The sequence below is a fragment of the Gossypium hirsutum genome, chromosome A02, assembly GCF_007990345.1.
Source record: "Gossypium hirsutum isolate 1008001.06 chromosome A02, Gossypium_hirsutum_v2.1, whole genome shotgun sequence".
NCBI lineage: Eukaryota > Viridiplantae > Streptophyta > Magnoliopsida > Malvales > Malvaceae > Gossypium > Gossypium hirsutum.
Window position 1 is genome coordinate 42702754 of NC_053425.1, and position 14264 is coordinate 42717017.

The 14264-nt window shown below is 32.0% G+C and overlaps 2 protein-coding genes and 1 non-coding gene across 9 annotated transcripts; 2 read left to right on the plus strand and 1 right to left on the minus strand.

Moving 5' to 3' along the window:
• Positions 1-1780: 1780 nt before the first annotated feature.
• Positions 1781-4999, minus strand: LOC107951380 (subtilisin-like protease SBT3.6). Of its 2 annotated transcripts, none has more exons than XM_016886420.2 (10): positions 4842-4999; positions 4640-4731; positions 4455-4552; positions 4220-4375; positions 3578-4149; positions 3313-3404; positions 2983-3225; positions 2779-2893; positions 2494-2686; positions 1781-2396 (listed from the first exon to the last, which is right to left on the minus strand). In XM_016886420.2, the coding sequence occupies exons 1-10, from the start codon at positions 4926-4928 to the stop codon at positions 1846-1848; spliced, it is 2199 nt and encodes a 732-aa protein (XP_016741909.1). In that variant the 5' UTR covers positions 4929-4999; the 3' UTR covers positions 1781-1845. The 2 variants fall into 2 exon arrangements, with proteins under 2 accessions (XP_016741909.1, XP_016741908.1); XM_016886419.2 differs by having other exon boundaries at positions 3479-4149.
• Positions 5000-8037: 3038 nt separating this feature from the next.
• TRNAS-UGA (transfer RNA serine (anticodon UGA)) lies at positions 8038-8119 on the plus strand. The gene has a single exon. It is a non-coding gene; the product is annotated as a tRNA-Ser (tRNA).
• Positions 8120-10417: 2298 nt separating this feature from the next.
• LOC107951379 (protein ABIL2) lies at positions 10418-12901 on the plus strand. Of its 6 annotated transcripts, none has more exons than XM_041086246.1 (10): positions 10461-10578; positions 10843-10950; positions 11039-11121; positions 11194-11344; positions 11428-11527; positions 11601-11702; positions 12198-12240; positions 12326-12414; positions 12488-12576; positions 12670-12901. In XM_041086246.1, the coding sequence occupies exons 2-10, from the start codon at positions 10846-10848 to the stop codon at positions 12826-12828; spliced, it is 921 nt and encodes a 306-aa protein (XP_040942180.1). In that variant the 5' UTR covers positions 10461-10578; positions 10843-10845; the 3' UTR covers positions 12829-12901. The 6 variants fall into 6 exon arrangements, with proteins under 6 accessions (XP_040942189.1, XP_040942180.1, XP_040942191.1 ...); XM_041086247.1 differs by lacking the exon at positions 10461-10578 and adding an exon at positions 10602-10722; XM_041086248.1 differs by lacking the exon at positions 10461-10578 and adding an exon at positions 10610-10717.
• Positions 12902-14264: the final 1363 nt, after the last annotated feature.

Below are 14264 nucleotides of genomic sequence, written 5' to 3' on the forward strand. Positions count from 1 at the left end.
AGATGTTTGACAATGATTAGTCTTTGGCATGGCTAGTCATGATCATAATTTGTGATATGTATGATGAATTACTAGTTAGATCAAGGAGAAATCACGAAATAGGCATAGTTGCTTTAGTAACAGATGCTGGCAGCAGCAGTGACGTGAGATTTAAAAAATCACTAAAAATAGTATGAATGGAATTAATTAATGAATAAATTATGTAATCGAAGCTCGATGAGTCTATTTTCATATAGAAGAAACGAAACGACCATATGAGCTGTATGTTAGGAGATAATTAAACTCTTGTGAAACAGGGCCAGAGCGATTTCTGGATCCCCTGTCCCGACTTTAGAAATTCACCCTAAATTAATCAGAGACAATTAGAAGTCATTATTTATATGTATAGATTCCCTTTTGAGTCTAGTTTCATTAGAAACCAACGGCATAAGTATTGGAGCTCTGTAAAGGGAGATATCTAAGTCGTAATGCACAAGAGTCAGAGTAGTCGAACCCAGGAACAGGGACGACTTTAACCAATAAACTGTAACAATTGGCCTGGCCAAAAATTCTACAAAAATTCTACCATATAGATATATGAGTCTAGTTCCGGGGAAAATTTACGGAACTGGATTTTGAGTTTCAGAACTCATGATATGATTTTTAATGCGACTCGTACGCAGATTGGCAGCTTGTCTGGGAAATTTCTAATAAGTGGTTTGAAGTCTGTTAACACCTCGTGTTCGACTCCGGCGACGGTCTCGGGTTTGGGGTGTTACAGACTTGCTGATATGATGAGGTATTTGGCATATGGTCGAGTGGTAAGTGCGACCACAAAGAGGCCTTATAGTGAGCCGAGTAGCTCGAAAGATTGGGTGGAGTCTGCCACCCTGATAAAGAACACCCGTCATGAGCAAGTAGAGAGTTAATTTAAATTCAATTTATTTTATATTTGTTACCCTCGTGTGATAGGGTTTATGTGTGAGTGGCCTAATGAAGGAATTCACTAAGTTCTCTCGAACTTACGGATTTCATTGATGTTCATAAGACTTACGAGAATGATCGAGGACTTAGATGAGTGACCAAGCTAGACGGAGTGGAGATCGTGGTTTGCGAGTAGATACAGTCATGCATATAGGAAGGGGGCACCATTGGAGGCTTCACCTCAAGATCAATAACAACGAAGCCAGATAACATCTCTAAAATTTGGATTTTTTGGAAAAATAGTTTTTAGCTAAATTTTAAGAGTATCTTGTAAACAAATAGTCTGTATAGAAACAGAAACCTTGTGAAACCCAGATTTTAGATAAGTTTGAGGCTTTTGCTGTAAGAAGTATTATTAAGTCAATATAGTTTGTTTTATAATAGTTTAGTCGATAAAAATTAAGTATAGGGAAACCCGATATATTTATGACACTCCATACTAGTGTCACGGACTTAGGATGCGCAACCCATGACACTAGGACCCGGTGGACGGGTCGAGTTAGGAGTGTTACAGCTTCATTTTTTTACTTTAAAAATATTATCAACACCCAGCATTATTGTTGATCTCAGATACTACCATCGGACAATTGCCTCTACCCTTCGGCCATCATAGACACACATTCATAAGAGCAAAACAATGCCAAGCCAAAAGAAATAGTGTGATAACTTTCGGCCTTAATTTTTACTATTATGATTTTTTTTGAGAATTAAGTTATTTTAATATAATTTGGCTAACATTTGTCAATATTCTCACAACCTTCATATGATTTTGGTACCATACAAAAATAATAAACCGTTTTTTCAATCATTCCTTCCATAAAATTAAAGCTTATTTCATCAATTTTATTTTTAATAGAAACAGTTTCAACATCATTGTATGGCTCAAACAAAAATAGCTCGTATCGATATAGGAATCGTCACAGTGTGCTTCGGATCTCTCCATATTAGGCTCCCAAATCTATAATCTCCATATACTTTCCCAGTCGTGAAGAAAGTAACTTTAAAGGGTACAATTTGGGTGGTTTTATTGAACCTCAATATCTGGGGTTCTACTTTCATCTTTATACCTTGTGGAGCTTCCACAACAGCTTTATATATTGACTCAACGGGTCCGACATTCGTTACCTTTCGGCTCACTGTTACTTTTCTTTTCAGGTATGGGATGGTGATGGATGGAAGGTTGAGGTTCAACTCATTTAGTCTATTTTTGGTACAATTGGCTTTGGTCTGGGTTAAACCACTCACAGACTTGCTACTGAACCCAGTGCCGCAAAGGAAATTGACATAATCGTTTGTTTCAATGTCATAGATGAGCCCTGGATCAATAGCTCTATTGGGATTTACTACTCCACCGCCTATATCAAATGGGTCAGCTACCTTGGGAGTTGAGCCCTCCTCGGCTATGTTTGATCTATCAGTTCCTTTTTGGGAAGCTGCAGCGTTAAGCTAATGGTTATAGTTGAGGGAAGAAAAGATTACACCCTTAAAGTGTATGAAAAAATGTCAATATAGGAAGTAAAATTTGCTCACCTGTGGTGACTAGAGCTGATCTTATTGCAGCTGGAGACCAGTTCTTATGTACAGATTTGATTAGAGCTGTTATGCCTGCAATATGGGGGCAAGACATTGAAGTTCCTGACAGTAGTGCAAATCCACTATTTTTTTTTGCGCCAAATGGTATATATGCAGCTATGATGTCCACGCCTGGTGCAGCTATGTCGGGCTATATATCGTAATTAGACAAAGGAAAACCAATTCTTACTGCAGTTAAAAGAAGAATGATGGAATTGGGAGTTTATAGCTTGTTAAATTTACCTTTAGCACTATTGGGGAAATTGAACTAGGTCCTCTGCCTGAGAAATCTGCAACTTTAGGAGATACCCATTTCCCTATAATTGTCTTTGGAATACCTAACTTGGCAATTGGATACCTTAAAAGAGAGGTGGAAAAGGTAAAGGAATTTAAGTGCTAAAGTTATACTATATATATTGATTCTTCACTTTCTTAATTTATGTATACCTTGCTTTTCTTATATAGGATAGTATCTGAGTTCCTACTTCATAATCTACTTTAATGCATGGTATATAATGACATGACTCGAGTCCATCACTCCTATATTGCGCAAAAATAAGCCCTACCCCTCCTGCTTCTGCCACTGAAATTGCAGCACTAAATATATTCTGAGTACTTGATTGTGAAAAACAAAGTATGATCTGTCCTGCTGCTAATGTTGCATTCAGACTTCCTCGCTTGCACCCCAGGCTAGAAAAAGTAAATGTATCTCACCAGATGTATGAAAAAATAACATATATGAAAAATCATTTGACTAGATCAAAAGATAGGCCTAACGCTGAATCATTGCTATCATTTAAGGCAATGCGATCAGAGAATGTAATGCCAGTGAATCCATGGTTATGCATTCGAGTGTCAACAGATTGTCCCTGCAAGACAATAAGATTATTATGGAAAAAGGGACTGTATTGTTTGATTAATCTAGTGCTAAATTAAGATTTACCCAAAGGGTGTGGTTATTTCCTAGTGTAATGGCTGTTGGGAAGGCCCTATCTATGGTAGTAGCAGCAACAGTGATAATCCAAGGAGCAGTGTTCTCAACTGTCATTGCAGTAGGACCATCATTCCCTGCGGAGCAAGCTACAGTAATGCCCTTTGCAGTTGCATGAAAGGAACCAATTGCAATCGAATTACGTTGATCTGCGTAAGAGAACAAAGGTATAGAAAGGCCGATGGACACTGATAGGATATCGACTCCATCTTGTATGGCTTTGTCAAATGCTTTGAGAAGATCAGCATCAGTGCACCCTCCATGTCCAAAAGACCAACAAACCTTGTAAACTGCCAAGTGAGCTCGTGGAGCACCTCCCCTAGCCAAACCAGCAGCTAGTCCTTCATAGTTTGCATTTACTACAAAATTACCAGCTGCTATAGAAGCTGTATGAGTACCATGCCCTGAGCTATCTCTTGCTGATAGAATATCCTTTCCATTACTTATATTTATAGGTGTTTGGTTTTGATCCAAGATGCCTTTGACGAACCATCGAGCTCCGATAAGTTTCTTGTTACAGTTTGAGGAGTTGAACAACTGTCCCTCTTGGCATATACCTTTCCAATGAGATGGAATTAGATTCATACCCCTATCATTGAAACTCTCAGATTCTGGCCACACTCCTACAATCATGGTTTCCAAATTTATCAGCCTTTATATTGAGCCTTGTAAGTGTAGAGATTTATTTATTACCTGAGTCTATTACTCCAATGATTATTCCTTCACCCATGTTGCTTTTAGTTAAAAGATTTGTTGTAGAATGATCATTTAGCCCCATGAAGTCCCAACTTCTAGTTGTATGAAACTTGTGAACTTGATTAGGAATCACTTGGACAACACCAGGAAATGCTGCAATTTGTAAGTAATTTTTCTTAGTTTTTAAAGTTTTAGATGTTAAAATAAAACAAAAGCTAGGAAATTATATCACCTTCAATTTCTTTTGCCTGAGAATCTGTCAACCTGGCTGCAAACCCAGAAAAGCCATGTTTATAGCTATAAAGCATTGAACTTTTTGCTGCTTCCTTGCTGAGATTCATCCAAAATGGAAAAAGGAGCAAAGCTTTTGTTATTCTTTTTTTATTGAAATTTAGTGTAAATGTAAATTTAGAATACCTTCCAAGCAAGTCGGACAACATTTTGGAGTGAAACATTTTGGTAAGAGTTGGATCTTCATTTTCTTTCTCTCCCATGTACACAATATGCACCTGTGACATTGGCATTTATGTGCACAACACCAAACTTAAGTAATAAAACAAAATAAAATAAAAGCCACACCTGACTTAATTTCTGAAGTTGTATGCAGATATATGCTTACATTATTTATGGCAGCCTTTGGAAAAGTTGACAAAAATTGAATTGAAACAAGAGTGAGAACAACAAACAAGTTTAATTTTGTATCCATAAACTAATCTTATAAGAAAAAACATATAAAGAGTTTCCAGTTCTAAGTTTGTTTATTGTTACAACATATAAGGAGTTTAAATAAGTTAGTTATCCCTGTATCCTTGAGCAAAGCTTCACCAACACAAAGTGGAAAGTGGGGAACATACTTTTCAGACCACACTTTCAATCTTTTATTTTTTTTTTATATTCTTTATGTTCATTTTACTATTCATGTTCAAGGTTCGTAGTTATCCCTCTCAAAAATTTCATTTTCAATGTTCGAATATGTATTTCCTCTTTAGATGTTTAATGTGTCTGACTACTACACCTACACTTATTTGTGATCTTTATGTTTAATCAATAGACACTGTTGGTTTGGGCTTTAGAGATGATTGAGTAAAAATTAATTCACGGTGTAAATCATATGAAACTGGGAATCATGAATAGTATGTTAATAACATAACTTTTTTTTATTCACTTTTCCATAAAGTTGGACAATATCACTTTTTATATGGAAAACTTTCCTAAAAAGATGAAATGATAGCTTTCTCTACTTTATCCTATATCTTTTTCCTTCTAGTTAAAGCTGCTGGTATTACTGTAGGCCAAGACATACACTTTATGCTTTTAATTATTCTATGGTATATGATGACCAATCTTATAAATAATTTTTAATGCACAAGAAACTCAATTTTATAAAAGTTTGAAGATGATTCCCACAATCTAAAAAGATTGTTAAAACTCTTTTAAACAAAATTCAAGAAAAAAATTCAAAGAGAATTTATTAACTCAAAAGAGAAAGTCGTTGAATAATAAATGAATTCATTCTTGTGTACAATGTAGAGGCCTTTTTATAGGCTAACTAAATACATCTAAATAAAACTTTTAGGTATACTAAAATTCTAATTAATCTAAACAACAAGTAGTTTTAAGCTAAATTGTCTTGTTGCCGTAAAACTCCTAAATAACTTAAAATACTTAAAAATTATCCAAAACTCAGAATAAATAAATAATAAAACTTAATAAATAAAATATTGGGATCGTATATAATAAAAATTAAGCCTGAAACTCAAGCCTAATATGATTTAAACTCGAATAAAAAGTCTAGAATGCGTAATTTCTGTAATAATCCCGTCTAAAAATTCTGCTCGTGCAGTCTTCACCTAAAATGGTCATAACTTAAACTCCCGGACTCGAAATCGAGTGATTCAAAGTGCGTTTCGAAACTAAGAGATAGGTATTTAAACGTTATGTAGACATCAATGCCTAGATCCCATAAAAATATCTGTCGCAAGTTGACTAATCTTTTTAGCTTGAAAATTGACACTTTGGTTGAACTGACTTTAATAAATTTCACTTATTACGTTCCCTCTTTCCTCAAAAAGTTTCATCCTCACATATTGTCTTTGATCAAATATTTATTTGAATTGCTTGACCTTTGACTTTGTTATTGGGCCTTAAGGTAGTGTAAGCCCATCACATTCATGGGCTTTGAAACTCGCATCAGGATGTCTACATGAACCAACTAAACTAAACCCGGACTAAACTAAACCCGGTTGTAATGAAAATGATTTTGTTTCCAAAAAGTATAGATTTCGGAAACCTGTATAATTATCTGCTAGCCTTCCAATGAATGGTTGATGAATGATTGAAAGTTTGGACTCTCCCTAATAATGTAGACCCTATCCAAATCCTTTCTAGATTCCAAGCCCATGATTTTCAAAGTGGTGCTTTTGCTTTTGCTTTTGCTTTTGCTATTTTTTTTTTCTTTTCTTTTCTTGTTTCTCTGGAGGTACTATCTTTAAAGGGAAACAAAAAAAGCACTGCTTTGAGGAAAGGAACCAATGCAATTGAGCAATACACAACGATTAAAGATGTAAAAAAGGGTTGACAAATTGGAGTTACGAGAGTGGAGGACTTGAAGAAAGTTGTTGTGAGAGAATTGACAAGTTGGAGGTGATATGCTGATAATGTCCATAACTAACATCTCTATATATTCCCATATCTATATCTCAAAAAGCATTAGCATTGAGTGTTCACCTCTAAACTCCCATCCTGAGTTCAAGTCGCAAAAATCATCTGTGTATGGTGTACTTGTGTGATAATTGAGTAACTTATCATACGAATGTGAGTTGTATAACAAAAAAAAAATTTGGACGTTAACAACTTAAAAGAATAAGAATCCAAAGCAACATAAACAACCCCACTTTCTCATTATGGACCAGTTGTTGCCCTATTCCAACTTTTAAAAATGGAATCAATGTGAAGATGAAGAGATACAATCATGCACTAGTAGATGGTAACCCATCTTGTACATCACAAAGTTATAAGATAGTTTATTGTACCCACAAATCTTCGAACATCAAATATTCATTACAATGCACAGTACAATTATTTAAACTTTGTTTTAGTTGTAATCCCTTTTTTTTTTCCTTTCAATGAATAACTAAAAAGAGTGGAAGTGTTTAATTTTCATCTGCATAATTTTGTAAAATTTGTGGTATTGGCCACCAATTTTCCATTTGAGCCGACTCATTTGCCCATGAGAATTTGTGGTCTTGGCCACTAATTTTCAATTTGAGCCGATTCATTTGCCCATGAGAATAGATATATAATCTTATCCAATTTCATCAACAATTTCAAAATTGATTTATCCACGAGGCCTAAGTTTGAAAGTAATTTCCCATTATTCACAATACAACAATTCATCCAAAACAAGTCTTTTCGAAATTAGCTAATTATTTTAAAGGTCAATACTACAACTTTAATTTGAAAAGTACTTTAAATGTTAAAAATTCAATCAATTTTACTATTTCAATTTAAAATTTCTAGTCTAATAATTATTTTTGGTTTATAATTTCTTTCAAAATTTATCAATTTAACATGTTCGTATTTTGGCAATCATATGCAATGTTATATGAGTCAGTCTATTCAACATGTAAAGTACTCAAATTCTGATGAGAAATACTAATAATGTTAATGATTGAACTAATATTTTTAAATCATAAAAGTAAAAAAACTTAAATTTTTAACTTTTTAAGCACAGTGACTAAATTTTAAATTTTGTCTAGTAGGACTAACTTTAGTAATTTTATATATTAATATAGTATAAATCAACAACGCATATTGTCGATATGTCCGAGTGGTTAAGGAGACAGACTTGAAATCTGTTGGGCATTGCCCGCGCAGGTTCGAACCCTGCTGTCGACGCTTTTTATTATTATTTTTCCTTCTTAGACTTCCATTCATGGGCCTTAACATCCTTAGTCCTTCTCTTGAAATTCCTGGGCCTTAATACCTTTGACCCCAACAAAAGTCAAATTCATGTTATTTTTTACTGAATTTATGTAAAAATCTTTTATTTTAAAATTTATTATAAGTGGAATTGTAAATAATTTATATATAAATATTATTAAATTAACATATAATTTTTTAAATGTTGTATTCATTGATGATTATATACAAGTAACAATATTAGTTATAGAAAAAATATTAAATACTAAGAGCTCTATGTTAAATAAAAATATTTAACGTGAAAGATATAATATTTTTTTTTTATAAAAATAGGTATATTTGATTTGGGATTATGTCGCAAATTTAATATTAAATTTTACGCTATGTTTGATAAATTAAAAATATAAGTGTTGAATTTAATTCATAAAACATGTTTAGTATTTTATTTAAAATTAAATATTAAATATGATTTGATTTGATTGTTTGATAAATGATAATATAATTTTGAAGGAAATTAATAGAATTAAAAACTATTGAATTTATTCTCTATTAAGTGATAAGTAGGTTGTTATCTACCTATCATTTTCTATATATTTTTTTTGTGAGTTATCAAAATTAAATTGCTGAAAACATTAATTTTCAATTAATTGAATTTTTTCAACGCTTGATAGCATTACTTACTTTTATCAAATCTAGTAGACTATCCATTGAAATTCAAAATAATTTAGAAAACAATAATGATAATGAATTTCTAACCATCAAGGCATGACTCTGTTCAGTTTAAGTTGAGATCAGAAAAATGATTGTATATATTATAATTTAAACTTTAAATTTATTAAAGGCTAATTTTATACATCATTAAATAAATAAAAAGAATGATTGTATAAATTAATAGATATGCATATAATTAGAGCACTCTAATTATTTTATCAATTTAAAAAAAAACTTGAAAATTGAGAAAATAAAATTGATTTTTTCAGTTACAATAATATATAACTACTATTTTAATAATTACACTTCTTTGCAATTACATTGTGGTGTACAAACACATCTAATTAATAAATAAAAATATTATACATTACACTCCTAAAAGAAAACTCAAATATAAAATCTAAAAATATCATTATCAAAATAACAATTATAAACTCCAAAAAAAATTAATTCCCTTGCCCATTATCCTTTAAATGAATCTTGTGTTCCATGTAAAGGTGATCTTGGGCTGTATTGGGCCTCAACAAAATTTTAAGTTTCGATCCGGCTCCAATAAAAATATTAAAATTTGCGTCCGGTCAATTCTTATTAATTTTTTTATATTGTTCTTTTTTATATAAAAACAATTTTAAAAAGTATAATACATCGAATATACTAAAAATTTTAAAATAAATGTTTCCCACTAAATTCAAAATATATTAAAAAATTATTTATACTTAAATAACACTAAGATGGGTACAACTTAGCAAGTAAATACTTCTAAAAAAATAAAATTAACATTAAAATAAGAATTATACAATATTCAAATAATAACAGTAAAATAATAACAATATAATAACAAAACGATATCAAAACAATGAGAAAAAGTAGCAAAAAGCAGTAAGTTTTTTTCCTTTTCTTTTGCAAATTTAGATTAGATTAGGCCCTCAAAACTCAATCCATTCAGAAACCAGCTTTTAATTTTTTATCCAAATATATTTTTTTAGTTTATATTTTTACTCTGAAACAGTCCGAATTCACCTATGATTACCTCTAGTAGCATGAGATAGATATTTGCGTCAAAAGAAGAAACCATATTTTAGTAAGCCAACATTTTTGAAGTATATATGAGGCTGACAGTGTCTCTGTTGGCGGCGGTTGGGGGCTAATCCACACAAAATTAAAGTCCACCGGCTGCTTTTTTTATTTCACAGTCCACCTATTATAATAAAAAAAATTGAAGTAAATAAATTTTAATGCCATTCGAGTACATAATATGAATATATATTCTGAAACACAAATATAAAACAATAGGATTAGGAATACAGAATCAACTAAAATACAATAATGAGCAAGTGAAAGTGAATGCGAGAGGTAAGTTAGGGGTCATTATTGCAATTAAATCTCACAGTTGAGCGTGGTGGAAACCATCATTGGTAACAGTTGAGATTTATACACCAAATTAAAGGGTTCCTTTTATTCACATTTGCATGCAATCTACCCAATTAAATTCATTTAGGTATGGCAGTTAATTAATTGCTTTATCTTATTTGTCATAAAAAAATTAATTGGGATGATTGAGTCGTGTTAATTACTACCATTATGAAATTAATACATCTTTTTCTTGTTTCATTAACCCAACCCCAATAACCATCACATTGCCAGCATTTGGTTTGGCTATTTTGAAAATAATATGAACAGAAAACAAAACCCTTGTCCTCAACACTAGGGAAAGAGATTTCTGGGTATGTTGCTTTCAGAAGAGTGGCCTATAATATATCAATTTTTAACGTGTGAGATTGTTCATTTTATCCCCAAACATTTTGAAACAAAATACAACCACTAAATATCTTTTGAAACCCAGCCTCAAGTTTGGTTTTTAGTGTAAAGTGATTTCACTATCTGCTCTTGTTTTTTTTTCTTTTTTTTTTTTTGTGGAAACAAAGTCTGTCAGTCTTTAGTTGATTAAATATTTCTTCAGCTTTTTTAATAATCTTCTGGTTTTTCAGTATATGAAAAATATGAATTCACCCACTTCAGTTCCAGTTCCTCAACAATCTTCCCACCGTGATGAAGTCTTAATGCAGCAGAGCTTGGTTTTTGCAGATAATCTTAAGGTAAATTTACACTGACCATCATGTTCATTTTCGATTTTAGATATTTACATATGGATTAAATTAACCGCATTGATGAGTAATACTTTAGGATTTGAAGAATCTGAGGGAACAGTTATATTCTGCAGCAGAATATTTTGAAATGGCCTATACCAAAGAAATGCAGAAACAAATGTAAGTCATCATATACTTGAAACTTATGATGAGGAACATCCCCTAATCCTGTTTCTCTTTGACAAAGAGCAGAGTGGAAGACACTTTGAAAGATTATGCCATTAAAGCTTTGGTCAATACAGTGGATCACTTGGGCTCTATAGCGTACAAGATCAACACTTTCTTGGATGAAAAGATCAATGACTATTCTGTAATGGAGCTTCGTTTGTTTTGCCTGGAACAGGTAAAATGCTTTGTTAACTTTACTCTCAAAATCTTATTACACTGAGCTTGTTTGATTTTTTTGTTTGACATTGTTCTGTTAAGAGACTGCGAACATGCCAAGACTACGTTAATTTAGGGGGTCTTTCACAGCAGTCATTGGTGTTAGAAGCACCCAAGCACCATAAGCACTACATATTTCCAGGCAAGTATGTTGTTGTAGAAACTTTTTGTTTTTCTGAACCGATGTGATCGAAATTTTATGTTATCTCTTGCAGTTAATGAGACACTTACTGATGTTGCCATTGCCAACCCTAGGCTGAAATCCCACCGCACTAGCATGTTTGCTAGATTAGACTTGCACCTATATAAGAATCTTGGTATTATTTGATTTTGGTCCTTTTACTGTATGCAAATTTACATTTTAGTCCTTATATTTTCAGACCAAAGGCATATCAGACGAAGTTTTGATGGTGTTGTTGGTAAAAGTAGCATAGAGGCTCCTGTACTAAGAATCGGATTGGATTTGCCCCCTCTACTAAAAAATAGGCAAATTAGCCCTTATACATTAGATTAAAGAACAAATTGGTCATTTCTGTTAAAAATTTTATCCATTTAGACTATTAAAAATCAGTGTGGCTGATGGAAAATCAGACATTAAAACGTGGTATATCATGTGTACTTTATACTGACGTACAGGGACTAATTTTTAACAACTAAAATGGATAGAATTTTTTACAAAAGGATCGACTTGCTCTTTGATCCAACATACAATGACAATTTTGCTCAATTTTTTAACAAATGAGACAAGTTGCAATTTAACTCTTAATACAGATGCCTCTATAGTATTTTTACATATTGTCATATATTTTCAGGCATTCAAGCAAAACCTGCAGATACCCCTTCTGAGCATGCCGGGTAATCCTGGAATCTAATAGTATCAATATATTGTATGTTCCTAATACTAGGATTCACCATTGATGTTATTACAATTGTGATGTAGTGATGGATACTTTATGTTACGGTCTCCACGGCATTTTCCAAGACAACGCCCCCAGTTGTTGACCAGTGTTTCAATGAACCCGAGACAAGGTAACAGTGATACGGATTCAAACCCTGTCTGAATTCTTTGTTACGTACTGATTACAGGTTATTTTGAAATCAGATAAACAATCAAGCTCTCCTCGACACATTCCGCTGCCACGAACTGTGTCTCTTATGCCCAGATCCACTTCTCCCAACACTAAAAAAGGGGTAGGGGCCACGAACCAAGGACTAACTGTGAGACTTTTAACATATTTAACATTGGATTTTTTTGCTTACATATATGGGTGTTGATTGGAACAGTACCCGTCAGAGCCTCGAAGAACAGTATCGTTGTCGATGGTGGGCGAAGATGTGGATCAACAATATTCTACCAAAAGCAAACGTCTTTTCAAGGCCATGCTCAGCTTGCGCAAATCCAAAAAGGATCTCTCTTTTCACAAATTCTTGGACGATAATTGAGAGGAAAAAAGGTTAAGCCATTATATTTCATCATGTATTACTCAACAATTTATTTAATATATTATTCTATTCATTTTTAAATCCACAATAATCTTCACTATAGTTGTTAAAATCGGATTGGTCGAGCTTAAACTGATCGATACATTAATCTTGAACAAGAGTGAGAAACGATTCATTGTAAATTGATATAAATCAAAATAAACTAAAGAAACCAATGAAGATGTAGCTTAAATAAAATTCTATATATTTTTTTTATTTTTAAGAATTTTTTAAGAATTTATTTAAATAAAAATAGACCAATGATCAAATTGGTGAGATTAAGAACTAATGGAATAATTAACTTGACCATTGATACGATCTCAAAATTATAGTGACATAAATCCCTAGACAATCTTAATCTTTTTATTAAAAATGATTTCTTTTTCAATACAATGTTGTCAACCATGAAATCTTAAGAAAACATGTTTAAACCAATATTCCCTCATTGCAGAGCTAAAATTCAACCATCAAAATAATAATAATAATAATCTCCCATTGTTTATAAAATTAAAAAAAAATCCCGTAAATATAACAAATAATAATCCTTTTAAGTTTAATAAAAAATTATCCTTAAAACTTATTAAATGTGTTTTTTAATAATAATTATAATGAAATTATTTAGGTGAATAAAATGAGGGTTTGTTTGACCCAAAACTCTTGGAGAAACCTCCTAGTTGCAGATAATCATAAATTTCGTGGAAAATAAAAATTAGATTTGATCAACTTGTTTGTTTGGATCAATCCCCAGGCCCAGTGAGGAAGAAATATGTCTATCCATCCACCTCCCATTGGTGGTCCCTGCAAATTCATTTTAGGAGTCGTTTTCTATCATCCATGTAATTACATATTCAATATAATAAAATGTTTTTTTTCTTCTTTATTTGTTTGAAGTAGTCAAGCACCAACTTATAAAATTTACTAACCTACATCACTGGATCTTCCCCCTATCTTTTTTTTTTTTTAACGCCGACTCCCTTTTCGACAACCACTATTTTTTTTTGTCTTCTCTGTTTTTAGTTTTAATATTATTTTATTTGAATAAAAATTATTTATTCTATAAGTTGGGTATCCATCTAAAAGGTATGGCCCTCCTATAATAAAACAAATTATTTGTATAATTGAATCCTACAATTAAAAATATAGCACTTTGTAATAGTCAAATATATATATATATATATATCTCACTTTGTCGACATGCTATTCCTAGGAATTATATATATTTCACCTTAAGATTGTTATATTTTGTATTCCTAAAACCTTGTTGAAACATAAATATTCTTGTAATTTATGATTGAGGATAGATTCAAAGAATCATGATTCATGAAGTTGATATTGTTTTAAAGGTTGAATATTTTGTCCCTCAAGTGGTGCGATGCAGTTGTCTCTTATGATATCAA